A 26,336-nucleotide genomic window follows, 5' to 3' on the forward strand; every position below is an offset into this window, starting at 1 on the left:
AGAGAATAGAATTACTTCAAGTATTGATCAACTACGTGTGATCTCGAGATCTTGAAGATGCCATCAGTGAGGCTTCCCTCCCTCTGTATTAATAGTCGCCTAGAACTAGGTAACATCCCACTGTCTCCTGTCAAACTCTATGGTGGTTGGGACTAGAACCGGTAGCGTCGCCGGCGAATCCTTTCTCAACCTAACGAGTCTATATAAACGGTACGATGGAGTCATCTTAAACACGATGACGAACCACGGGAAAAGAGGAGAAACACCTTTGTCTCAGCCACCGTGCCACCCTACCCCCGAACCAAAAAAGACACGAGGCCCGGCAAGCCCCCCAAAACGGTGGGCCGGGGCACTCATCCCGCCCCCGGGTCACCGGCCAACTCCCAACTCGTTCCCCCCGCTCCCCTGGGGCCTTGTGGCAATCAACAGGAATCCTCCCCCGGCCGTGCCTTCCTCAACACCATCTCTACCGTAAGGCTACCGTTTCCCGCCCGCGCCCGCTTCGCCCGCCGCTTCATCCTTTTGCGGTGCCGAAACCAAAAGAAAAAACCCAACGCCATCAATGATCAAACCACCCTTCGCACCCACCCCTCCTCCCTTCCTTTTTTTTCTTCTCCATCTTTCCCGTCTTCATGCGACCCAATCACTGCCCAACAACCCGCCTCAGAATTTGTGTACTTTCTTCCTCACCATGGATTTCCCAAACGTAGCCCGAATCAGCTCTAGCCCGCCACATTCACCGGAATACTCTCAAACCAGAATGCTCCCAAAAACTTGTAAGCAATTGTCGAATCAGACATAAGCTGGACAGGGATGCGACAGATAGGCCACCCTCTAGCGCAGAGTCAAGACTGTGGACTGTGGGGAGTGTGGAAACGAACGTGTCTGCTGCTCTCCCACGGGACATGGATCACAAGAGCTACTGTGGAGTAAACTCACACAAGGGAAATCATAAGCGGAACACCTTTTCCATGCACCACAATCTCAAGATTTGTTTAGGGTAACATTCCTCTATTCCGCTTGCTACCTAACCATACCTGTCAGGGCTGCATAATGACCACCGCCGTACTGGGTATTTCGTTTGTTAATAAACTCCATATTTCGGCAGCACGATAGCACACCGAGAAAGAAAAATCTCTGCATGCCATGTGAACACCCGACCAGGCCGCCCCTGATGCTTCGCTGTCACCTGTACGGTGTTGCGGTGTGTTCGGCTTTCGTCTTGCCTGACTTTCTTCCCCTGTTCTGGGCTGATGACCACGCCGTCTTTGCTGATGCGGCCTAGCCTTGCCAAGCAGGTGAACCAACTGCGATATCGAAGATGGTCTGCCGATCTTTTGCCCGGCAACTCCGAACAACGGAGCCTCACCACACTTCTTTTGTGTCCGCTTTCCGTTGTTCCGTCCGTGCCGATCCCCAACGATCGGCTGGCTTGCTGGACCGGACCCCATTAAATATTGCTTTTTTGTGTCCTCCATGGGCGCGTTGGCAATCCTGTCGCATACACGACTGTGTCGCCTCACCGCCATAGGATAATATGCTCCATGACAGGCTGATGGGCGTGACTCGGCAATGCGTGATGATTGTCGATGAGGCGTCCTGCAGGTGAAGATGCAGCAAATGCCGTTGATAGCTTTTGCAGATATATCCGAGTGCTTTGCATGATGTTGGCAGGCGTCTTGAAGAGTTTCCGCGTGTCGACTGTTCAGCTCTCAGTAGTCAAGTTCCGCCTTGGGCCATTTGACGGTATCTTTGTCTTTGTCCTTCTTCATCTTTCCGCGAAACGGTTTTTGGTCACCCTGAAACCATGGTTAGTCCCTGCCGACACTGCGAAAAGAGTTGCATCCCGGCTTACCTCTGCTTTGCGCTTCTTGCCGTGCGATGGCTCAGGCGCTCTCTTCGTATAGACTGGTGTGCTTTCGCGTGCTTGTGTCGCTTCCGAATGACAGCTAAAGTGATATGCTCGATTGCCGACCAACGTAGTATCCAGCCACACCCATTCTTGAGCAGTCTCAAGCCACTTGTTCTCAAATTTCTCTTGGCAGATAGGACATTTGCTATTGATCCCGCTGGATGCATCTGGCACAGGAATATATCGAGGCTTGACCTCCTTCTTCCCTCGGCCAGGACTAGACGAAGACTTGTCCGCAGCCGCAACGTGGTCGACATCAATGGCCTCTCGGGACTTGACCCAGTCCTGTATGATGTTAGGCTATTCCAAAGGTTTATAAGGGGCTGATGGTGACTCACATTGTTATCGACATACCAGCTTCGGTGCTGGCCTCTTTTCTCTGCTTCTGCGAGTCGTTGGTGTGCCTTGAAGTGCCAATCCATATGCGCCATCTTCTTCTTCCTACCTTCATCATCCGTCTTGAAACGTCTACCACATTGGGTGCATTGAGGACCCAACTGCTCAAAGAGAGACGGGATTAAGTGAGGTTGGAATCTGGAAAGGATTAGCATTCGTGCTTCCGGTAAGATTCCGAGATAAACTGACTGTTGTTTCAAAGCCGCCGCATCAAGCTGGTTGCCGCTCATACCCCCAAGCGGAGGAATTGGCGGCAGCTGGCCGGAAGCCAGCAAGCTTGCAATGTTAGGGGGCAAGAATCCGGGAGGCATCATAGGCATCCCTGGAGGGGGCACTGGTGCTGGGGCTGCTGGCGTCGGTGTTGCGCTTGGAGCTGCTCCCCGAAGGATTCCGGCTTGCCGTAAGCCGGCCAGCAACGCCATAGGATCTGTTGCCGGCGGCGCACTGGGCTGTCTTTGCGGCTCGGCCCTCTGTGGGGGAGGAGACCGGATCGCCATGCTGGCATGAGGAGGGGGCGGCGGCGTTGAAAGCTGCGGCGTGGCTGACTGCCGTGACAACAGAGCAGCAAGAGCTCCTTGGCCCAAGAGGGCATCAAGCGTCACTCCAGCTTGCTGCGGAGGCAGGCCAGATGGTACTACAGGCGCCGCAGGTGGCGGCGGTGGATGATGAGGGACAGTTGTAGCAGTAGGGGTTGAGCTCTGGGCCGAGAACGGCCTCACTTTTACGGCAAGATCGGCTACTTGATTCTTAATGAGGACCAACTGGTCCTGGGGCAAGTTCTGATGTTGAAGCAAGCTCTGCACATCCAACAACGCCTTGAGTCTTTGTTGAATACTATGATCATGGGGGTTCTGTGCAAACTCCAACTTCGACGCATCGATCAACTTCTGGATATCTTGACCCAGAGAGTCTTTGTTTATCCCAGCAGCCTGAGGTCCTGAGAGTCCGGCTCCGTATGGCACCTGCGGAGGGGGTTGGTAGGGACCAGGAGCTGCCGAAGGTTGAGCACTGTATGATGGCGGAGGAGGCTGTAAGGTCTGTCAGTGTGTGATATCAAGTGCTAAATGGTAGAATGGACGTACGGCATAAGGAGCCATCTGCGGATGGTGTGGAAGCGGCGCACTCGGAGGTCGGTTGCCATTCGCTTGTGGCATGGGTGGAGGTTGACCGTATGGCATCGGCTGGTTCGAGCCAGGTCGCATACCCGGCGGTGTTGGTGTTTCGCGATACGGTGCAGCAGCTGGTCGGCCGCGACCTGCTGGTCGTCCTTGCTGAGCCTGAAGCGCGGATGTGCGAGCCTTGATGAGGGCGCTCTCAATAGGTGCCGTCACTTCTGACGCAAAGACTGGACGCTTGTCCAGAGATCCAGGAACAGGCTCCTTCCAGGTGCGGAGCATTTCATCCATCTTGCGGCGAACCTGGCCATCAACAGCCGCGTATGCTTCCATAAAGGTCTGGTATAGCTTTGCTCCGAAGAATAATGTGTACGGAGTGCCGACATTCTTGACAATCGAATCGAGGACGTAGAGGGCTGGGAGCTTCTTGTGCGCTGGCGCCTGTCAAACATGTCAGCATGGATCGTTACTTTGGGGAAAGGGAGCCTCGTGACTTCCCAAGCTGCGCTTGAGAAGGACTTGGCAGACAACGCGGGCCGTTGCCGGAAAGCTGATGGATAGAGCCTACCTTCAAGATATGGTCCTGCAAGACTTCAGAGATGACTTGGGCATGCTCGGTCTGCTCTCTTGCAATCATCGTCAGATTGCTAATTTCGAATCGCACATTGGTAGTCAAGTCTTCAAGAGCTTGACGATAGTCCTCAGCGACTTCTGTGGCGGATGACTCGTACGACATGATTGTGGTTATTCCTGGGTAGCGATATCCTTGATGATGAATGTTTGTCTGTCAAGAGCACGCGATGGCGAGCGAGATCTGCAGGAAAGTGAGAACGCAATGGCAGCGGGGAAGATTCAGATCGACCTCGAAGTCAAGCGCCTTCACCCTATGCAATGGAAAGCACAATAAACCACCCTTATTATGGAGGAGCACCAGTCTGCAGCTTGGAAGGAGAGACGACGCAGGTAACCTAAAGTGGAAGGGGCCGATTTGCAGATTCCAATTCTCGCGTCCAGACCCTCTTTCTGCTCAAGTCCTCCCACCAAAAGCTAACCAAATCCAAGCAGAGAGCAAGGACACCGTCACAACATTATCCAGTGGATGGTTTTCGCGTCCGCTTGAAGAATGCGATGGGACCTTCGTAGATATTGACGGTCGCCAAACGTACGAAGAACGTCGCGAGAATGGCGAAGACAAAGAGCAAAATGGGAGTGGAAGTGGCAGTTGGGTAGTCACGATTTGGTCGCAGCGAAACGAGTCAATGAAAAGAAAAGCCTTGACCGATTTAAGGTCAAGTCGGATCAGATCCTTGCCGGGGGCGATGTCGGTCGCGAGTTGTCGTTGTGTTTGATGGAAGATTGCTCAATCTGCAGCAAGTCTGGCGGAGAGGAATTTGACGTTGGGTCGTGAGGCTACTGGAGGTAGGTAGGAAGTGACAGTGAAAGGCAATGACGGACCCACTTGAGCTCACGTGCCTTGGGCTACCAAGCAGGGAAATAATAGGAACCTGGAAGGTGCGAGTCGCACAGGTTCGCTGACCTCATCCGGTGTTTTCCTTATCTTATCTCATCTCGGCTCACCCATCCCTCCCAGCTCTCAGTACCTACCACAAGGTAAGGTAGGTAAGAAAGGCAAGGCAAGGTATCTTATGTCGTTGTGTAGATTCTTTCTATCGACCTAGAAGACGTGAATCGCCTACCATAACATCATCGCCTAATTGTCAAGAATTAGGAAAAGAAATGAGATATGAAGATAGAATGATCTCGGTATATCGACCAAGTCCTGTACAGTTACCTAATTTCTCTACACAAGTATGGGGTATCTACTCTGGACACTTGCTATTAAGATACAAATACGCAACTCGGGTCTTGGGTTATTCAATCAACCGATGGGTCTGCCTGAGCCTAATATCACAGCATAGGATGTTCAGTGAATGAACGCCTCCAAGATTCCATTTATACTTCTCTTCACACACCGGGAGCCCTGCCCGAACTGTGTAGTAACCCTTGCAGTCGAACTAGAAGCAAGAAACTTGAGATATAGACTTGATAGCCAGAGGGGCAGGAGATATGAAGTGGGCCCTTCTTTTACAAGTCGGCAACTCGCAAAGAATTTCGGTACAGGGCTTCTCCTCAATTAGGCTGGCAATTGAGGCAAACTACGTCCTTCACTGGGTTGGACCCTAGAGCAAAATAGGCAAGGTCAAGCATGAAGACTCTGGCGCAAGTATAATGTAGTACTGGATGAAGAGCGAGCACTGTCAGCACTTCCGATTTCTATCCACGAAGCTGATACCCTGGGAATTGACATTTGACGCCAGCACTGCCACGGTGATGTGGCCGTGGCCACATCGTACAAGACCGGCGGCTGGGGGGTTCCGCTAAATCGGACAGATAGACGCCGCGGGATGCGGCTCAAATGGTTGAACCAGGAATTTAACAGAGCCCTGTATTTAGAATAGCTCTATATTCTGGCGGCAATTTCTTCTTTTTTGGCGCGCGTAAACATTGTCGTCCTCGTAAGATACTCTCAAATGTGGTCTAGAGGGTGGAGACCACGCTTACGACCTCACTTACAGGCGGCATCACGAAATGAGGTGGTACGCGGACGGGCGCTTAATCCCAAGCGACCCTCTTGACGGGCCACAGTCGTCATAAATAACTCGGAAATCGAATACGGGCCCCGTCCGATGCACCGGAAGCTGTCGGGGGCACGGCCGCCCTGCAATCTGCAGATGCACGCCTCTTGTCCAGTCTTTTGGTTTCACGATCAGGTTTCATTACCATCTGGCGATACCGCTTGTATGTGATCATGGCGCAATGGAAAGCCTTCAGCCGCCTACCTCAGACGGACGCACGAAGAGCTATGATCGCAGCCAATCGCTGTCTTTGAGGATGGCTGAGGTCAGCTTTCCCAGACAATGTTGATCTGAGGATTTGTTATTCAGCTGGTCTGACATATCTACTTTAGCTTTTACTTGAAAATGGGCATATGCCTCGGGATGTTCTTCAATAATCGGAGAGAAACATAGCCGAACGACCAAGGCTTGGAGATCCAAGCTGCGGTTAGTTGCACATTACTCACTCGCGTGGAATCACAAGGCGGAATCACATTGGATATCAGTGATTATACAGAGCGTTCGCTGGTAAAATCGGATTTCATGGAGTATAAAAGACTTATGCTCTATCGGTATGACGGTGGGGACTCCGTACCGGAGGTTTGGGGCTCGCCCGTGCTGCGAAATCGCACTCGGAAGAGCCAGCTACGGGCCTACGGCCTTCAAGTCTTCACTGCCGCAGGGTGGGACGCAAGTTCAGGTACCTTGCGTTGCCGCTCACACTGGAATTGGCCCATGAAGCCCAACTCTGCACAGCGAATCGGTACTTATGGCGCCTGCAGGGGTACGCCCAGCGGACATGTGTGCCTGGCATTTCGGCCGGCGGCTGTCTTTGCTAAACTCGCATGAAACAACGTCTCGTCGCCCGTCATCCAATCAATCCGGCATCGCGCCCGAGAACTGAGAAGTTGCCATGTCCCTTCCACTCTCGACTGTTCACTTTGTTTGTAACCCTGAGCAAACCTCCCCCGTCTACCATACCATAGACATCCCTACCTCGGATCCCGTCTGGACCTCTCAATGCTTGAATATTCGCCTCCTGCTCCGCCAACTTTGTACTTTTGCCGCCCTCCCATAGGTTCGTTGCGCCTGAATTGCTTGCCCTCTACTTGAACAAGCTGCAGCAGTTCGACTTTCAGCGCACGATTGGATGAAAGCGGCCCACGGCATGTTCATGCCACCCATGTCTGTCATGGTCTCTGCCCTCTAGACCCTCCGTCGTCTCGTCTTTTGCACTTTGCCGAGCTGAGTGTCACGGGTGTATCTTCTTCGACGATCTGGCGAGCGCTACAGGTTATCAGCAGCTCCACGATGAAGATGGTGTCACTCTCACGCAGCGAGGCCACTGCTGCCCGACCCATACCGTGACAACGAGAGAATGACCGACAGACAAAGTTGTTAGCTGCTCTGGGCTGCGCGTGCTCGATCAGGGGTCTCATTGAAACCACGTCTAGTTGCCGCATGGCGTCGTCTGGAACCTCAACCGCAGGAAGCACACAGCACCTCGTCCCGCTATCACGCTCTCGAGTCCACCATCTGCGTCTCTCCATGATCCCGTCCTCTATCCCGCATATCCTATTTACCCACACCCCAGTATTCTACTTCTATACCGCCCGGGACGTCGAGGGATCGTCCAAGCCGTTCGTGAGAGAACCCATGAACGCTCCATCGTCTCCCCTCCATCCCCCACCCCCCATGCTGAGTCTCCGCCGATGCATCCCGGCCCTGATGGCCCTCTGGCGCTGCTAGAATGATTGGTTGCTGGTTGCGCGAAACTTTTGGCTGTGATTCGAAACGGCGAATGGAGAGGGCCACCGGGCAGGCTCCCTTTGGTCAAATTGGACCTGACTTTCTTCTTGCCTCGTCGCTGGGATGACAGAATCCCAGGTGACGTGCAGGAAGACAAGGAATAAGGGCACTGCTCGGAGCAAGGTACGGAGTTACTTACCTATCTTTACTTCAGGTGCTTTGCATTACTTTTCACCCCATGTTTCGTTAAGCTCAGGTCGTGGGACAAGAATCCATAGTCAATCAGGGTCCTGTCTGTATTAAAGGAGAAGGAGCTCCCGTCCCTCCTTCCTTTGACGTCGAACCTACCCACCGGTCCTTTCTGGCAGGAGCTCCCTTCCCTCTTTCCCCATCGAACAGCCTTGAACAGATTCTGTTCTTGGGCACCTACTAATCCTGTTCGCCTACAATCTTTCCCTCCTCATACTCTCGTCGCCTTGTCTCCTTCCTTTGTGAAGACATCAACACTTTCTCTATAACGCTAACTCTCCTGGACTGGTTTCCGGGAATATTTCCTACTCGTCTCTAATCGTACCCTCGCGCTCGATACTCTACCATCGAATCACCAGTCGCTTGGATTACCTCGTCAGCTTGGACTGACCGAAGTTTTGCTACGGACCTCATCGCTACCGAGCTCATTACCAGCCGCTATTCACTCAATACTCTCCTTACTTGTATGGTGGTTCGCCCTTGGTCGATCTCGGACTCGTCACTAATGCTACCCCAGGACCTCGATACTCTTCACCAGAGCTACCGAGTACTCAAACACATACGGCTGCCTTGAAAAACCGAAAACGTCGCAATTGCTGTCCTTCAACTACAATCAAAAAATGTTCAACCTCTCTGAAAACTCCAGCCTTCGTGGCTCAGGTCACTTGATCCTCAACGTCTTCCGAGCGTTCAATATCATCGGCCTCTTGGCTGTCAGCGCCGCCACCTGGACCATGATCGTTATGTCCATTCTCAAGGGCAACTTTGCCTTCTTCGATTCGGCCTCCCGCTTCTTCACCTTCTGCTTCGCCATTTTCCTCATTGTCTCCGAGCTAAACGTCTTCCGCGCCTACTTCATGCGCAACTGGCCGACCCTGTCCCCCGAGCATGGCCTCAGCTGGCTGGGAATCGCCATGGTCGTCATGGGCTGCCACATTCTTGGGGGTATCACGGTGCCCGCCTACTCTGTTGAGACTATTGGTCTTCCTCTCTGGCGTCTCATCCTCGCCTCGGGCATTCTGGCCATCACGTTTGGTTTCTTCAACATCATCTCGTCCATTGTCTTCCGGGATGGCAGCAACGGCATCAACGCCCGCAACATTCGCAGTGACGGCACCCTTGCCTCCGGCAAGAACTCGTACGCTGACGGATACTCTGTCAGAAGCAACTCGATTCGCAACGAGAAGCCAAACAACAAGTTCAAGCGCCTCACGCAGAAGTTCACTCCTTGGAGAAAAACCAACGACGATACCAGCCCTCGTCCCAACATCAGCCACCCTATCGCTCACGATGTCGAGCAGGGCCACGAATCAGAGCCTGACTACGATGAATCCCGCCGCAGCCCCATTATGCCCGATATCTCTCGTCCGGCTACTGCTCTGCACCCCGCCATGGCTGGCCACCGTCATACCAAGTACAGCCTGGCCAGCAACGTGAGCCGCTTCTAAAGAGTGGCGGATGTTGCTCGCACACGACATTCTTCTATGTCTCGATGAGATTGAAATCAACGGACTTCACAGCAGCCTTGGTATTACAGAATATACATCCCTCTTAGGCAGGGTGGAACGGCGTTTCACGGATGATTTAGTTTGGCTTTGAAAAAATACCCGACACGACGGCACGGTGTACGGCGAGGAACATGAGATTTAGGAATCTTTCTTCACTGATCATGACCAGCAATCGATTATCAGGCATTAAACAGAAGTAGATGCACGATTGAGGGATCAGTCATAATTATAAAGCTTTGTTATCAATTCCGTCTTGACCATACGCCGTAATAATGAGAAACACTGCCCTTTCAGGTGTCTGACGGGGAGTCTATTTAGGAGCATCGCAAGCCTAGGGGATGTAAGAATTGAGGTCGTGGGCTTTGAGAGAGTGACCTAAGGGAATCATCACACGATGGTCTCCGCAGTCGTATCCATTTTGAATCGCTACCAGTCCCCACACCGTCGAAACCCTGGTTGAAATTTTCAGTACAGAAAATGCAGTTGAAAGGGGCAACAGTCCACTGTGTAAGTTGCACATTGAGTTGTAGTATTCGCCTTGTACACATTATGGCAGGACAGAAGTAATATTAATGAGGGCGGGAGAAACATCCTCGTTGCACGGATGAGATTTAGACACAAGAACAGAACGAAATCGCATGTAGCACTAGGATCGAGTAGAGGAGACAACTTTTGTTCAAGTGTATCACATTGAAATCACATAATTCATCATTTGTACGCCGAGCCCTCCAAGCTTTTTTCAAGTTAAGAACCTCGAAAAAGTTGTGTTCCATTTTTCGTATCGATTGAGCCTTTTTGACCTCTGGGACTCAAGCCAGAGGAAGAAGAACACTCCAGCGCATGATATCAAGTGCTTTCCCAAGTCGTGAAAGTAGTGGCCAAATCCCGAATACCTTCCATGATGATGATGATCCACCGCCGTCGTCGTGTCCTCCGCGAACACCACACCTGGCAGCCGAAGCCGTACTCGTAGTAAGACAGTCGTGGTACGCGAGTGGCCCGGTAGCCTTTTCAGAATCGTCCAGTGCGAGTGGGCGAAACCGTTTACCGGTAGCGCCACAGGGACAGGGTGTTGTGGCGCTTCCAGGTCTTTCTGCGGCCGGCCTGGGTCTTGTTGTAGCGGTGGCCCTTGTTGAGGCCGCGGGACTTCTTGCCGGTGGCGGTGAGACCGCGAGCCTCGCGGTGCTTGTGGACGGGGGCGACGATCCAGTTGATGCGGGGGTCCTGGCGGATGGCCTTGTGCTGGGGGTCGACGAGGATGACCTCGTAGTACTTGTAGGTGGAGTCCTGGTTAACCCAGTACGAGTTGAGGACGCGCAAGTTGGCGCAGCGGCGGCCGACACGCTCCTCGGCGGTGGAGGCGAGGGAGCGCTGGTACTTGAGCTGGTTGACACCCTGGTTGGTGGGCTTGCCTGTATGATTCCATTCCCGTTAGCAAATTCGTCCCTCTCGCTGGCAAGAGTGTCGTATGAGGGGGAACCAGCTCGGTCCTCAAGAGACGCAGACTGTTTCCCTCTCGTTAAGGATTCGCAACGTACCGAAGGTGGCACCCTTGGCGACGGGCTTCTTGCGGCCTCCACGGCGGACGCGGGCACGGTAGATAACGTAGCCCTGCTTGGCCTTGTAACCGAGGCGGCGAGCCTTGTCGGGGCGCGAGGGACGCGAGGCGCGGTGGATGACATTCAGCTGTCGGAGCTATATTGATGCACTCTCAGCAAATGTTCAACGAGTGTATAGCAGGAACGCAAAGTTTTCCCCCCAAGTCTCCACTAGTCCCTCATGATACCCTCAAACCGAGAAATTTTGAACCTCGAGACCCCTCAATAGAAAGGAATCCAGCATCGAAAATTTTCGGGTTCGGGGGTTGATCGAGAGAGAAGCGAGATCGAGGAGAATTGAACTTTGTCGTGCGTCCACATGGTATCGGAATCGGGTGGTTTCAACGTACTTCCCAGCAGCGAACACGCAGAAGGAAGCGCATCACATCGGACTGCTTCTTCTTCTGGAGCTCTTCGACATACTTGAGGGCACCCATTTTGACTGCGGCGACGGCGTCAGGTTAGCCTCTTCGGTTTTGGTAGATGTGGTGATGATTGAGAAAAGAAGAGAGCGACAAAGGTTATCGAAGAAAAGGAACGGGGGGAGGGGGGACAAACCAGCTGTTCACGTAAAATCCGGCTGCCGAGGTTTTGGTGGTGGTGTTGATGAATTGGACGACAATTGAGAAATGTTTGAGTGGAAGGGGAAAAATCGAGGAAGGGTAGAGTTTGTGCGGTCGTACTAGTCCTGAAACGGCTAGCTCAGCTGGGGCTGGGCTTGCCCCGAACCTAATTATGGGGCTCGCGTCTCGGTGTGTGGCATTCCCTCGGTGAAGTGAGCTCGGTGTGCTTAGGCGTAGAGATGGAAGGATTTCTTCTAACAGGCACATTTAGGGAAACTGTGGGACCAGTATGATTCTTCGCAGCCATGAACGGCCTATCGGTGAGACTTTGACTACCTCATAAGTTGATGATCATTTCGATTTCGACTTACACGCTCATCGCCATTCGGTGCAGATTTTATTTCTAAAGTCTACCCTCCCTGCCATTTCACAAAATCTGGGAAGGGTCTAGACGGAGAACGGCAAATGAGTTTGCAATGTCTCCGTCATACTCAATGGAAAACTCCAAGTGACTTGCAGCGACGTGGTGATACATGGCTACTAGACTATCAGCCCGTCTCGTCTATCCTACCTTGCGGTTACATTCTTTCATCCAGCCCAGCTTGCCTATTTGTCCAAACCTTTCAGGCTTTCATCTCTTCTCTACACGCACTCTTATTGAATTTTCCAATCCGAAAACATGTTCCAAAACTCTAGGCTCTGAGGCTTACGCTCGAAATTAGCTTCGATGGTCTTATCACGTTCCAGGCAGATGCCATAGGAAGTTCCTCCAAGTCATTGATAGAGATGGTCCTTGAGAGACAGGCAGTGAGGGATGGGTACGTCACAGAAACATTAGAATAGAAAGGCATTGAATTTCCGGCCCTCATATTCTCAAATACCTAAAAGTCGACGGAAAAGCAAGATTTTTCGTACAAGAATCCGACATTGGCCCATTACCCAGAAACACAAGTCCCTTTTTTTTTAGTCTCGGGTTACACCATGCTTGTGTGGAAAAAAAGTAAAAAACAAGTCTCTCTGTCTATGACGGTAGTGCCCTGAGTGGTAGTGAAAGTCTCTCAATCTCCTCTTGAATCTCTCATTCATCATGAATTGGGGGTTGTGCTGGTGGGAAATTAGGCCGTAATTGCAAAGTCTCGAAACAAGCCTGTAGAGTAAAAGTGAAAATGAAGGTGTTTGGGGATCCAGCATGTCTTCCCATTTTTTCGTCCTTTATGTCTTCTTTTTTCTGTCCGAAAGAAGCACAAAGGTCCCGCCAGTTTTTGGCAATTTAAAAACAAAAAGTTTGAAGCCGTCCAACTCCGACAGTGAGAAGAGGAAATAAAAAAAAGTGTTGCCAGACTCTGCAGCCCAGGCTATGCTTACAATGCCACAACCATGCCAATCGTAAAAACGTACGATAAGCCGCTGGGCCGACAGTTGGTAAGAATTCGCCGAACGACGAACGGATATGAAATGCCCGTTGAGAAGGTCGAGTTCGCGGTGGAACATGAGGAACCAATATCGTGGCCGTTTCCAACGTCAGGCGCCTGTATCATCAGCGACTGTTCAAGGAAAGGCCCTGAAATGCGGTAGCCCATTCACTCTGAGTGTTCATCGGGCCCACACCTGACTCATGCGGGCCAGGTCCGTCTGTTCCCGGCTGGAAGCGGGATCGTATCTGATAGTCAGCTGCGCCAGGGAAGCTGTAGCTATCGAGCGACGGAACAACACCAGGGACGTAGGGCATGTTTCCAGGCCTGGGCGCAGTGCCCATGCCGCCCATGTGCGAATAGGGATAATTCGGTTGACCGTAGCCACCGGCCGGACCTCCAGGCCTTTCACCAAACGGCGGGGTGAATGAGTTCTGGAATCCACGGCCAGGTGGACCTGAACCACCGAATCCTCCCGAGTGCTGTTCCTGGTTCTGCTGCTGTTGCTGCTGCGCGGAGCGTCGCTCGGAATTGTTCGATCCACCGCGACCCACGCCAACCGCTCCGGGTCCGACGCCGCTAGGCGCCTGAATACCCAAGGTGGGACTGGCGAAGGATGCCGGGTTGATGGCCGACATCCAGATTCTGGTCTTGTAGATCTTGAACAGATCCGTAACGAGCGAATTGAAGTTGATGTACGAATCAGCGAAGTAGTAGAATGTCAGCTTCTTCCAATCCCTGTGCGCAGTTAGTCTCACCTCTGTTCGTCAGGTTCGTCCAGACACTTACATTTGGAACTCGGCATCGAGAATCTCCATGTTCAGTCCATGCTCCTTGACCTTTTGCATGCAGACTCGCTTGGCCTTGGCCTCGTTGCCCTCCTTGTCCCGCAAGGCGTGGATCTCGTGACTCTGTGCCAGGCGCTTGATGAGCTTAGGCTTAAGCTCTCCAGCATTGGGTTCCTGCATATGACCATGCTGATTAGGCGGGCCCATTCCGCCAACAGCGCTGCCCTGGAGACCATTTGCGGCCGCCATAAGGCCAGCTCCTGTACCATCCTGGGCAGCAGCGGCATTCTGAGAATACATCATCAGCCACTTGTACTGCTCCTCTGCGTAATGCTCCTTGAGCTCCTTGGCAGTTTGCCAGTCGACATTGTCGCGGGCGACAGTGCCCAAGTCAGTTCCTCGATCAGCTTCGACGATGACGAGATCACCGGGCTTCACGGTCAAGCCGGTACCCTCCTGGATGTAGAAGACATCCGCTCTAGCGCACTTGAACAAGACAATGTGAAGCAGCTGGTTGTGGCGCGGCTGCGACATGGCATACACATTGCGATGGGGCGAAGGTGCACGGTTTCCATAAGGAGGGTGCATCGAGTAGGCCGATGGGAAAGTGTTGTTGAACTGCATGCTCTGGGGGGGAGCAGCAAGACCTCCACCGGGAGTAAAGTAAGCAGCTTTATCTATGAGTCAGCTTGATTCATGCCAAAGTAATAGCCCAACTTACCTGTGTTGCCGAGGGGGTAGTTCTGGTTTTCCGAATAGGCCAAGGAATAGTCCTGGGGTTGCGGCTGCTCAGCAATGGGGGTGTCGAGCGCGTTGAAAGACTCGTTGATGGAGCTGATGGAACCTTGGCGGGTAGGAATATCCGCAAATGAGTGCCTGCGGCTCTGCTGGCCTTCAGGACCGCCAAAACCGAGAGAGCTGTGCCAGAATGCCTTCTTAACGTTCTCCAACTTTCTGTTCTCGTACGGCGAGCGGAACCCTGACGCCCCGAACTCGCTCATTCTACGACCCAGAGCTCTTTTCGCCGCCATCTCACTGCCGTCATTGGCCTCATCAAGTTCGTCGATGGCAAAGTCAGATTCCTCGGGAACGGCCTCGCGCAAGGTGTAACCATTACCAAGACCGTACGCAGCTCCGGTGGAAGCTCTAGGACGGAGTCGGTTCTGATACTGCTGCTGCTGCTGCTGCTGCTGTTGCTGCTGTTGTTGCTGCTGCTGCGCTTGTTGTTGTTGACGCAGCATCGCATTCTCGCGAGCAAGCAGCTCGATGGTCTTCGCCTCAGCAGACTGATGCATTGAACTCTGCATTGATTCTGTCGCACTCTCATCGTCGTCGTCATCCACCTCCTTGACCTTTCCAAGCAGGCCTCCCTCGTTCGACATCTCACTCAGCATGCTGGGCCGGGAAGGCCGGTGCTGCAGGCCAGAGTGTCCATGGGCACGTCCGCGACCAAGAATCGTGGAGCTGCTCATAGCGGCCGGAGGCGCGTCGGGTTCCAATTGACCAACTGAGTACGACTGAGAACGGTACGTCTTAGGCGTAGGGTGAAGGGGGATCGCGAAGGGGATTTGAGCATTGGGGCCAGAGTCTCGCGGTGCAGGAGATGTCTGTCCATAGCTATCGGGGTTGAAAAAGGAGCCTCCAGCTGATCCAGGTGGCATAGTCGATGTGGGCGAGGGCAAAACCTCACTCAGACGCGAGGGAGGATCCTTTCTCTCGTTGTTCCAGATACCGGTGCCCCAGGTGAAGGAGGCTCCCGGAACAGGAGCGCGACCCATGACGCCGGATGACTGGGTGTGAGTGCTCCAAGGCGCGTTTCCTTCCGCGGAAGGGGTGCTTGGGTGAGAAGCCGTAGGAGACATGGAGCTGCTCGCGAATGAACCTTTTCGGGGTCGAGGCAGCGGTTGAGTAGTATCGTTGAGCCAAGAAGCTCTTCTGACAGGCTTCTGAGGTTGCGTCTGCTGAGGTGGCTCTTGGCGATGAGAATCAGCCTCGTCGTCTGAGCTGGCTAAAGCTTCAGAGTCGGGCGTTGATCGACGGTTAAGCTTATCAAGAAGAATGGCGTGGCTGTTCACTGCGGAGAAAGTGCCCTGACCCTGTTTGGAAGACGGGCCGGGTTTGGCGTTGCTAGTACTTCCCGTACCAGAACTCATTGTCCACCTATTGTTGCCTCCCGATGGAAAAACGGAAAGTCCGGTCCACTTCTGAGTACCTGATCAATTACTGAAATTGACAGAGGTGAGCTGCTTGATAGCTTTTTGGGGACTTTAGAGAAACGATTTGTTCAAACGGGAGAAAAGTAAGTGATGGGCTGACGAAGCTTGGTCAGGTGTTCTTGAAAGAAGGATGAAAGGCGGTAAACTCCGAATGAGACTAGCAGTTGAGTTAGCAGCTAGGTCATCAAACGTTAAAGGCAAGCGCTGTGAGACAAGATGAAAGAGACGAGTTTCGCCGCAACCAGCTTTGGGTGTCACGGCGAGCTGCGGCTTGCGCTGCAGGTCAAAGCTGACAGCAACTGGCGAAGGGCAGTTGGAAGGCGCCACGAGGTCCGAGCCACGAGCCACGAGCCACGAGACAGAGACGTTCGAGGCCTGGCGCACGAAAGGGTAAAGTGGGCAAATACTTGATGAGAAGACAAAAATGCGAATGTGAGCGAGTACAGAATCTTGTGGTAGACCACGATGTCGAGGTGATCTCGCCAAGGTGCCGAGGGAAGACGGGGATCTGAGCTTGGGCAGCGCTGGGTGACACGCGTGAGGCAGTCGCACTCAGACAGAATCAGACAGACACGACGAAATGTACCCAAGGAAAGGCAGTGGAGCTTGTCTTCGGAGGGTTTTCCGCCAGACAGCAGCAGCCTTGCGACATGAAGCGTGTGATTCGTACAGCAGACGAGTGAAAACAGGGTACGTACCGAACTGCGGGAAACCGGGTAGATCTATCGCCAGGGTATCAAATGTTGCAATTTCTAGATGCTGAGGAAACAATCTGATCGGGTGACCGAGGCGAAATCGATGTGGGAAGGCGCGGCAGAGGCTCGTAGGTGACGACTGATGCGTGGCGCGGCAAGGCGAGTCGGGTCGAGGCGTTATGGAGAAATGCTGCCCTGAGAGGAGTCGCGATGTGCCGTTGCAGGGAAAGAGAAAAGGTAGTCCGCACAGTGACCAGGCTGTGAAGTCGTTGGTCGAAGGGGGTTGAGGGAGTGAGTGAGTGGGAGAGAGTGGGTGAGTGAGAGCGTCGAGAGAGCGAGAGATGGCGATGAAGCAAGATGATTATGGCGCGCGTAAAACGGGAGCCGAAAAAAGCGCGAAAAGTCGTCTAAACCAGTTCGTCTAACCCAGACCCAAAGTTGCCCAAAGGAAAATAATCAACGTGGTGTACGGCGAGGGGTCACGCAGCAAAGCTGGGGCTGTCGTCGAATGGAGAAGCTATGCGTGTGCTGCGCGCGCGTGTTGTATTGTATGCGTATCCGTACCGTCTAGAATCGAGGTGCGATGCCGTTCGTTAGTGGCGGAGGAGGAACGGAATGGTAATGCGACAAGAGTGAGAGCAGGCAGGTTACGCGCAGCCCATTGTCGTCGCGTAGTGGATGAACAGCGATCGCAAAGTGGAATGCGGGTGGAAGCTGTGGATGTAGATGTGGATGCTGGAAGGGGGGATGAGAAAGAAGAATGTCTTGGGCGGCGCCCTCGATCCTTTGGGGTGCGACGGGCTTGAAGGACAGATGAGGAGAAGCACGGAGAGGGGGAAGAAGGAGAACAGACGAGAAGAGTGTTGGAGAGGTTTGAGGAGGATGGAAAGAGGTCACAGTTGTAGTACGTTGACGGAAGCGGGGGAGGAGAAAGACGTTGCGACTGCGACACGAGACCAGAAGCTTGTCCAAGTGGCTGGTGCGTACCTATGAGAGAGAGAAGGGGTCCGGTTCAGGGTGTCCGTAAGGTAAGGTGAGGTCAAGGAATAGGGCCACCAGGCGAGAGTGTGAGAGACAGGATGACTGAGGGGGAGGTAGCTTGCCACCTGACGACACACAAACCGCGGGCACAGTGAGGGTAGTTGAGTTGGGTTGAGGAGAGGAGAAGGGCGACCTGAATGAGTGTGGTGTGTGTGTGTGTGTGTGTGTGTGGAAGTATGGGGTATAGATGGATGGGTGTAGGTAAGGTAGGTATGGGTGGTGTGTGTGTGTGTGTGAGTGAGTGAGTGAGTGGTGTGTGTATGTGCGTACCTATGGATGGATGTATGGTAGGCGGAGCTGGACAAGGTATCCGTAGCTCGCTAATAAGACGATGCGAGGTCAAGAGGTCGTCGTCGCGATGGGAGTAAAGAAGAGACGAGAGGGGGCCCGATCTGAAGAGGTGTTCCAATAAGGTACCTACCACACAAGTAAGGGCAGGGTACCTAAGGCAATGATGGGATAGGGCGTAGTGGGAAAAGAGGCTTAGGTAGTTTGGGTCAGTTCCAGCAAGGCCAAGCAGGTCATGCATTGGAATATGGAGGTAAGTTACCTCGAGGTGAGGTAAAGTAAAAAGTGTGGTAGCAACGGGAGTGCTCCGTAATAATGCAGATGCAGTGTGCGCAGACTTGCAGAGAGAAAGAGACAGAGAGAGCACGCTCAAGTAGAGATGCAATGCAGTCGATATCCAGCTCCAGCAGCTGCTCCAGCTCCAACTCCAGCTTCCCCAGGCCAGGCCAGGCCAGCCAGGTCCAGTCCAGTCCACCCAAGTCTCGGGCTCCCGTCTTCTCTTGGTCCAGTTGAGTTTGGGTTGAGTTGGTGTGTGCCTGTCTGTGTGCGCTGCAAGCCACACGAGCGGCATGCACTGTATGAACAGCACTAACCCCAGGCCAAGGGTACGCACGGAAGAGCAAGCTAAGCCCTGGTTGGTTTTGGTCTCGGGGGGGCAGATGCCTGTCCCAGCCTACCTCAGTGCTCCTAGACCCGAAAGAGCACGGGCAGGTAGCACGGAACCTGGAGGTAAGGTATGCGCCGGAGGCCCTGTACCTGTCGAGGTCAACGGATTGTCAGGGACGGGAGTGTGCGCGCTGGTTGTGGATCAAGTCGACTAATATCGGTGGAGGGGACAAGTGGGCAGGTCCCAGTTGATCATCGTACGGGAGAGTGGGAACGCTTCGGGACGATGGAAGCACAACGGTGATGCTGAGATGGGGAGAAAAACCAAGACAACCTAAGAAAAAGGAAAAAAGGGGGCCTCGGATGAGGTGAGGGGAAAACCATACCCTGCCGACTGCCTTGTGGTGAAGGTAAAGAGTAGGGTAGGTATCTATCTGTCTCTGTATTCGGACTTGTTTTCCCTCACTTCTACTCCGTGCCCCTCTCAAACTTCTGGTAAGGCCGAGGAGCATCCAAAGGAATGCCCGGATAGCAATGGTACCTTGGACCTCCAGCGTAGCAGCAAGGTGGTAGCCGGAAGGCTGCATCCAAGTTGCCTTGCAAGTCGTTGATTTGATGAAGCACAACAATGTTGAACAAGATATTGTTATGCAAAGACTGCCTTGAACACTCCAATGCACAGAACGCATCAAATATTGGCGATATTTGATGGCATCCATCATGGCGAAGTGAAAGAAAAGTGCACTCATTTTCCGATCCACAGAATCGACCACTTGGTCGCCGCGCATGTATAGTGGGGTGTAGCAAAAGCTGGGACTAGGAATGAAGAGCATTCAGACCGCCACTGGAGAAAGAGAGAAGTAACAATAAGAAGAGAATCAACGCGTTGACTGTGAACAGCACTTGCTGAAGTCTGCGGGATATCGTAGAGGGGACAAGGTCCTCCTGTTGGTCTGGCAAGACCTCTTTGTATTGAGGTTGCCCCAAGAAAGTAGTGATGTACACCTTGCACTGCTTGCTTGTTGAAGCAGGTAAAGGGGGAAGAAGGTACCCAATCACCTGCGAGATGTGTAAGAATCATGGAACGGCAGCTAGAACAAGGAGACACACTCTTTGCGTTTTTCTTTTCTTTCTGTGGCAGCTAGAGGGCTCCCCCCTTCCCGTCAAAGAGTTTTGAGTGGCCCAGGTGCAATCCAAGAGGGTGTGCAGCGGAAAGCGAGACGACGGTGTGGTAGGGCCCAAGAGAACAGCCTCGACACCCTTTGCAAGCCAAGGTACCTGCTTAGGTGGATAAATTTGCAGGGTGGCAGCAAGCGGGAGCCAGAATAGCCCAGACGACGAGGGCAGAAAAAGTGGAAAGATGGAAGGAAGTTATCCAAGAACTGCTGCTAGAGAAATCCGGTTGCCAAAGTGAGGTATGGGTGTGGTGTTGTACTTCTCCATTGGTATTTCCGTACAGAGAACGGGTATGCAGGTACTTGGTGCAAGAGAATGGGGTTCCGCGAGTAGCAGGCCGAAAGTGGAAAAGACGTATAAGGGATGGCAGCTCTGGCAATGCAATAGTAGCTCGAGAAAAAGAAGAAGTGTAGCCGTTGTAAAGTCCGCCTGCCACTATACCTCATATGTGCGGGTGGTGCCAAGTTGAAATTTTACTATCTTCGTATCCAAGTAAGGTAATAGGTAAAATGCTGGAAGGAAGATATCTCAGTCTGAAAATCCTCCAAACGCAATGTCGTCGAGCATGGAGGGCAGGACAAACAGGCTGGACGGAGGTGCCTGCCATGCCTGTCTCTCTGGCGGCACAGTGTGACCAAAGTGCCCGTCTCAAGCGGTGGATCCGGCTAACCGTCCTTGGTCATTCGCAGGTACGTACTGCCTAGCATCTTCCCGATTCCCCACACTGTTCTCCAGGCAAATCCCCACCTTTTGCTCAATTCTACTGCCAATCAAAATTCAGGAAACACAGGGATGGGTGGACTAGCAAGGCCAGGCCGGGCCTGTCAGGGCTCAGGGGTTGTGGCTAGTGGGGCCGCCCGTCTGCAAGTGACCAACCAGATCATGTCCTCCAGGTCTTTGCTTCTTTGTTCACCCAACAGCAACTAGAGCAGGAGCTGCCCCTTCAGATCGTGGGTTTCGGGGGCCAAGAGGGAAGGAAGCGGGGAAACAGAGCCTACCGGACTGGACTCTGGTTTCCATTATGACAGACAGATGGAATCGAAATTGGAAACAAGCCATCAAAGGTGCCTGGTGATAGGTCTTCGTACCTACCTACTAACAGCATGCACACTACCTACGAAGTACATGGGAGCCTCTCGCGACGTCTTGGCTCCTCCCCGTCCACCCGAATCCATGGTGGCACCTCGACGGGGACATCTTGTTTCCACCTCAGCGCTTCCTCTTTCATTTGCTCTCTTTCTCGCTAGTTCATGACTGGACCTCTGTTCGTACATCGATGCTACCTCGGTCTGCATAATTACATACGCATCAAATCCTCACTACTTCGTCGTGCTCCGGCCGAGACCTCGATATACAGTAGACTCGGGCGACAAGTCGCGGCAGACGCAGCACCGGCATACAACAATACCGTATCCATATTGATACCTCGCTACTCCGTTCTTAATCAAGACCAGCCTCGACGACTAAGAAGCTTCCCGGATAAAGCGGGTTGCACTGCCATCTCCTATGGTCAATCCTTCATCCGCGTCTGCAGAAAATGATGGCACTTGCGCATAAGATTCTTTCGAGTCCTACAACTACAAATCACCTCAATCACCACCACCCCGCTCATGACATGCCATGCCTGCAGAGAAGCGTTGTGTGATACGTCTGCATAGTACGCCCATGTACCCCAGTCGACGGCGGCACACGCATATACTTCATATATTCGCCAGCGCGACGTACTTCCTACATTACATTGAAGGTTTTGTCTCTATATATTCCGGCGCTACCGTCATGTTTGCACATCCGATGTTCCCTTCGGCCCACCATTCTTCCGTGGCCCTGGGGGGGGGGGGGGATCTGAGGGCTAAGAACAACTTCTAAAGATGCGACTATCATTCAGCGAAACTATACTATAGAAACAACTAGGAAAACCAGCGTGAGCGAGGAACGAGCTTTTCCGGATCGCCGACATGGATACTACCTGCGGTCAGAGTGGTCCCCGACGATGCCGTTAACACTGCAGCTTTCTTCTTGCATGCTTTCCCTCAGCCTCCGGGCATGAAGTGGCCATCTGACCTCTATGCGGCTGTAACAGGCTGAGCCCATTCGCCCATCGCCGATCCTCCAACCTTTAGCGGCTTTTCGCCCCTTGATCAACAAATGGCCAAGTCCAACTTCGGTCAGCGGTGGCATAGCGCTGCAATCAGGAGGAGCATATTCGAACCACCAGCAAGTCGAGCCAGCCAACCGGTTGACTGCATCCATCGTCCTAAGTGCCCAAGAACATCTGGTGGTCTCGCCGTTGCAGGGTCTCACCCTTCTACTACTTGGCCTATGCCGCGGACGTACGTGAGACACAGTCGTGATCCAAATACGTCTGTTTCTTGAACGCAACATAGAGCACGCGCCATCATGTCCGGTAACACTTTGTACGGCAGCGGGAGCCACGGTCGATGTTCGCATGGCGGTTTCCCTGGAAAGTTTAGAGGTTTGCCGTTGAAAGTTGCAAGGGTGGCTGTAATTCTGCAGCTTGCCATCGGTCCTCATCCCTCACCACCCCGCACTAGATCCATGTTCTACAAATGTCCGTGGGCTCACGTTCCGCTACAAACAAGGCGACAAGGTACAAGGAAACGTCTTTCAGTCTACGCCACTTAATATCAGTATGAGACGCCTCCAAGTTGCTGAGACCCTGTTCCACAAGTATCAGCTGAAGAGGAGTCAAGGTCCCAAGTGCCATGATGCGAGAAATCTGGAGCCACGGCCGCTACTACCGGCAAAGGGGGAGAGGACTACGACCCACGAGATGACGGACCAGCTTTTGCACTGAGTATCGCCGGTCAATGACCTATAGGAGACTATAACTACCTACCATCTCTGATGCCAAAGGGAGGCACCACTAGAGGCAGAGGTGCATGTGCAGATGCAGGCAGAAGGTTTGGCGATGGAGGTCTGGGTTCAGGGCACTTCTCCGAGACCGAGGAGGGGTAAGGATCTGTGGAGTAAACGGGCTGCTGCAGCATGTCACGCGCGCCATGCTCAAGCTAACCTCCTTCATCTTCAAAGGCTTCTTCGATTTGACTGTCTCACTGACCTCACAGTGGCATCATCCAGACTCTAGGCGTATGGCACGGGTCGGAACTTTCGATATCGAATCAGATGTGAACCCGGGTAAGCAGTATTGACGACGATGAAGGAACGCACTGCCGGCAACCGGTGGGCGGAGACAATGTCTGGTGCGTCTTTGAGATAAATGCGACCACGGATGAGGTTCCGCCTCTAGGTCGACGCACTACTAGATGCGCAGAATCACGCATTTCGATTCCATCGACCAGCTATGAGGAGAAAATGAACGCATCAGACATTGGAGGGTTTCCTTTGGCCATTTGAATACCTTTCTACTCCTGAAATGCAGCCTGTCTATCAACCACACCCTGGTAAGAGTGAGACTGAGCGTCGCGCTTCAGTTTTGGACGATGCGCCGAGCTTGAGACCTAGCAGCCCGATCTATATCACGTATACGAAGATGACGAGATATACCCAGGTATTCTCTGCAGTTGATAGGATGATCTGGTGGTCTACAAATGCGACCATCAAAGACGGCAACGAAACGCAACGTACCGCACCGTCACTGGAGATCGACGACACCGATGGAGGGCGAAAGTCAAAATCAGCCAGGGGGCTTTACCCCGGATTATCATCTTGTCATTAAACTCAACCGTGAGCGGCTGCTGCAACGGCTCCCCAAGAAGCCAGAAGTCAAAAAGTGGCCAGAAAACCGTCTGAGCGGACGTCAAACATTCACAACCTGGGAGCACCTATCCGTACGCGGATCTTGAAGGGAATCATCTGGAAGTTTGACCTTGGAATGTTGGGTTTCTTCGAAGTTGCTGCCCACCAAGCGGCGCTACTGCAACTAAAGACGGATACTTAGGGTCTCCAAGATCGGTCCTCTCCTGGCCCACCTGGCGCGACCGCAACTGTTCCGCTCTTGCATCTGGTCTGCCTCAGATTACAGTGTAAGTCGGCATCAATACCATGGGTTGCTGTTCGCAACTAATTCTGTACTGCGATATTGTAGCAACGTCAACAGGGGCCTGCCAATCGTTTTCTAGGGGGCACTGGTGGTACTCGGTGCGGAGGCAGAGACGGGACAGGCATGCACCCGGCAGACTGGCATGATGATGAGGAGATGCGGCACGAGATCAGCGGAAGTCAAGGAACCTAAACTTGACCGAGCAGAAAAGACGAGCCAGGAATTCGGTGGGCCGTTGACGTTGACCTCCGAGGCCTGTTTAAGGAGAGAAAGAGGGGTGGGAAACAAGACGGAGATGGCCGTTCTGATGAGGTACGGCAGACGAAAGGGAGTGAACGTTAAAACCACTCTCAGAATTGCTCAACCGTGGGGACGTCAAGACGCAAGAGAGTTGAGGGGTTTCGATGATTCCATGAGGGGTTCCTGTACGGGAACGACCACCCCCGGCCCCCCGCCCTGATCCGCTGCAGCAACCCTTGGTTGGGGCCAGAGTCCAATCAGGACGAGGGCAATAGGGAAAACCCTCCGCCAACCCTGCTGGGCCTGCGCATTTCGTTACGACGGATACTGATCTCGAACGCGGCTGGCTAGGGTTTAGCAGGCCATGGATGATCTTTACTCGCATTGTCGACGGCATTTGTCTGAATTCTGCAATCTGACTTGACGCCGCCGGTGGTAGGGTTGTGCGCAACAGGCCCTCATAGGCTCGCCCAGATCGTCATCCATCTAGACCTAGACCGGCCCCGGCTCGGAACTTGACTTTTTTTCTTTCCTTTACGTTCGAGGCGACGCAGCCCATTCCGGGTCAGTGAGGCATCATATCCGACCGAACACGAGGCTCAGCGATAGCGGTTTGCGAGGTAGGTCTCGGACCAGGTCATTCATTATCTGTGCACACCTCGACTATGCGAGGCTGGCGTAACCCTACGTAGACGTGGACGAGGCTGCGATGAAGGAATAGCAGTGTACGCTTTTGGTAGTGGGTATTGTCTCCGTCACCGGGTTGAAGCCGGATGAAACGTTTCTCTTTAATTATACAGCAGTTCTACAGGTATCGTGCGCCTCCTCGATATCTTATTGTTTCGTCATTCTGAGAAGTGTTTGGGAACCACTTCTGGACAGTCTTCCTCATATCGCATTCGAGCGTGCTACTGTTTATGCCGCGGTCGCCTCGGGTCCCTTTTGGGACTTGAGCTTCTCCTCAAACTTTGCAAATTCTTGGATGGCAATCTCCTCCTCCTGGTCGAGGATCTGCTCGACGGACTTGACCTCCTCAATCTGGATATGCCAACGTCAGCACGTATGATCTACGGTTATTCGGGGGGCACTTTGCAGGAAATCTCCAGGAAACCTCCCAAGAACCACAGATGTTGAGTCAACTTACATAATGCATCAGCATGCTCTCAATACCATTCTTCAACGTCACGGTGCTAGAATCGCACGTCCGGCACGCACCGCGAAGCTTCAGCAGCACGGTACCCTCGTCCGTGAACCCGCGGAACTCGATATCGCCGCCGTCCTCCTGGATAGCAGGCCGTATCCTCGTCTCGAGAAGCTCCTTGATCATGCCGACAACCTCGCTGTCGTTCTCATCGTACGCCAAACTATCGGGCTCCTCGGGGGCGCCGTCGGCGGCCGCACCGACACCGCCTTCCTTGTCTGCCGAGACGGTGACGATGGTCTGGCCCGAGGTGATAGCCTCGGTGATGAGGGCGAAGATCTCCGGGCGGATGTGTGCCCAGTTCGCGTCGGGGGATTTGTTGACGGTGATGAAGTCGGCGCCGTAGAAGACCGAGGTGACGCCGTCAATGTTCATGAGCTGGGCGGCGAGCGGGGACGGGTAGGGCGGCGCGATGGTGGAGCGCGGGTTGAGGTACTCGATGAAGGGGGTGGAGAGGGTGTCGGGGAGGATGCGGTGGTTCGGGAGGAACTTTACGGCGTCTGGGTTGGGCGTGTTTTCGGTCTGGATGAAGATTGTGCGGACGGCGCCGGTGCGGGCGGCAAAGGGGGATTGTAGCTGGAGGGATTGTTGGTGTCGACTTGTTGTTGCCGTCGGGCGGCGTTGTGATGTTTGGTTGTTTTGGAGGAAGCCGGTGTGTACGCTGGCGAAGGATCGCGATTGTGAGGGTCTGGAGGTGGCGAGCCTCGATGTGCGCGCGACAGCGCGGAGGGCCGTCCTCGTTGCTCTGTAGGATGACATTGTGGCGAAAGATTTAATGTGTTTGGTGGCCGTCGGGGTCTCTCCGATCCGATGATTCGTCGCTATCGTCGTTGTTGACCGAATATACAATGTCGAGGGCGAAGGTTTTTGGTCGTCCAAGAGTGAGGAGAAAAGTCGTAAATGTTGTGGGAAGATGTATTGTCGAAAATGTTGATTATTCAGACGTA

General features: G+C 53.3%; 8 protein-coding genes across 8 annotated transcripts; 4 read left to right on the forward strand and 4 right to left on the reverse strand.

The window, feature by feature from the left end:
- Nucleotides 1-235: 235 nt before the first annotated feature.
- On the forward strand, nucleotides 236-475 carry CTAM01_03547 (uncharacterized protein; the record flags this gene model as incomplete). The annotated part of the gene is made up of 1 exon (XM_060519582.1): nucleotides 236-475. One exon carries the CDS (start codon nucleotides 236-238, stop codon nucleotides 473-475), a length of 240 nt encoding a protein of 79 aa, XP_060385788.1.
- An 87-nt stretch (nucleotides 476-562) lies between these two features.
- On the forward strand, nucleotides 563-802 carry CTAM01_03548 (uncharacterized protein; the record flags this gene model as incomplete). Its single annotated transcript, XM_060519583.1, has 1 exon — nucleotides 563-802. One exon carries the CDS (start codon nucleotides 563-565, stop codon nucleotides 800-802), a length of 240 nt encoding a protein of 79 aa, XP_060385789.1.
- Nucleotides 803-1,712: 910 nt separating this feature from the next.
- Nucleotides 1,713-4,159, reverse strand: CTAM01_03549 (uncharacterized protein; the record flags this gene model as incomplete). Its single annotated transcript, XM_060519584.1, has 6 exons — nucleotides 1,713-1,799; nucleotides 1,856-2,197; nucleotides 2,251-2,446; nucleotides 2,498-3,336; nucleotides 3,391-3,864; nucleotides 3,992-4,159. 6 exons carry the CDS (start codon nucleotides 4,157-4,159, stop codon nucleotides 1,713-1,715), a joined length of 2,106 nt encoding a protein of 701 aa, XP_060385790.1.
- A 4,497-nt stretch (nucleotides 4,160-8,656) lies between these two features.
- CTAM01_03550 (uncharacterized protein) lies at nucleotides 8,657-9,484 on the forward strand (the record flags this gene model as incomplete). Its single annotated transcript, XM_060519585.1, has 1 exon — nucleotides 8,657-9,484. The coding sequence occupies one exon, from the start codon at nucleotides 8,657-8,659 to the stop codon at nucleotides 9,482-9,484; it is 828 nt and encodes a 275-aa protein (XP_060385791.1).
- A 1,104-nt stretch (nucleotides 9,485-10,588) lies between these two features.
- Nucleotides 10,589-11,579, reverse strand: CTAM01_03551 (ribosomal L15; the record flags this gene model as incomplete). Its single annotated transcript, XM_060519586.1, has 3 exons — nucleotides 10,589-10,956; nucleotides 11,083-11,239; nucleotides 11,493-11,579. The coding sequence occupies 3 exons, from the start codon at nucleotides 11,577-11,579 to the stop codon at nucleotides 10,589-10,591; spliced, it is 612 nt and encodes a 203-aa protein (XP_060385792.1).
- Nucleotides 11,580-13,242: 1,663 nt separating this feature from the next.
- On the reverse strand, nucleotides 13,243-16,058 carry CTAM01_03552 (uncharacterized protein; the record flags this gene model as incomplete). Its single annotated transcript, XM_060519587.1, has 3 exons — nucleotides 13,243-13,855; nucleotides 13,907-14,582; nucleotides 14,627-16,058. The coding sequence occupies 3 exons, from the start codon at nucleotides 16,056-16,058 to the stop codon at nucleotides 13,243-13,245; spliced, it is 2,721 nt and encodes a 906-aa protein (XP_060385793.1).
- A 7,504-nt stretch (nucleotides 16,059-23,562) lies between these two features.
- On the forward strand, nucleotides 23,563-24,140 carry CTAM01_03553 (uncharacterized protein; the record flags this gene model as incomplete). Its single annotated transcript, XM_060519588.1, has 3 exons — nucleotides 23,563-23,736; nucleotides 23,857-23,931; nucleotides 23,994-24,140. 3 exons carry the CDS (start codon nucleotides 23,563-23,565, stop codon nucleotides 24,138-24,140), a joined length of 396 nt encoding a protein of 131 aa, XP_060385794.1.
- A 963-nt stretch (nucleotides 24,141-25,103) lies between these two features.
- Nucleotides 25,104-26,148, reverse strand: CTAM01_03554 (uncharacterized protein; the record flags this gene model as incomplete). Its single annotated transcript, XM_060519589.1, has 2 exons — nucleotides 25,104-25,226; nucleotides 25,333-26,148. 2 exons carry the CDS (start codon nucleotides 26,146-26,148, stop codon nucleotides 25,104-25,106), a joined length of 939 nt encoding a protein of 312 aa, XP_060385795.1.
- Nucleotides 26,149-26,336: the final 188 nt, after the last annotated feature.

This window comes from Colletotrichum tamarilloi (assembly GCF_030869305.1).
Source record: "Colletotrichum tamarilloi strain Tom-12 chromosome Unknown Scaffold_8.1, whole genome shotgun sequence".
NCBI lineage: Eukaryota > Fungi > Ascomycota > Sordariomycetes > Glomerellales > Glomerellaceae > Colletotrichum > Colletotrichum tamarilloi.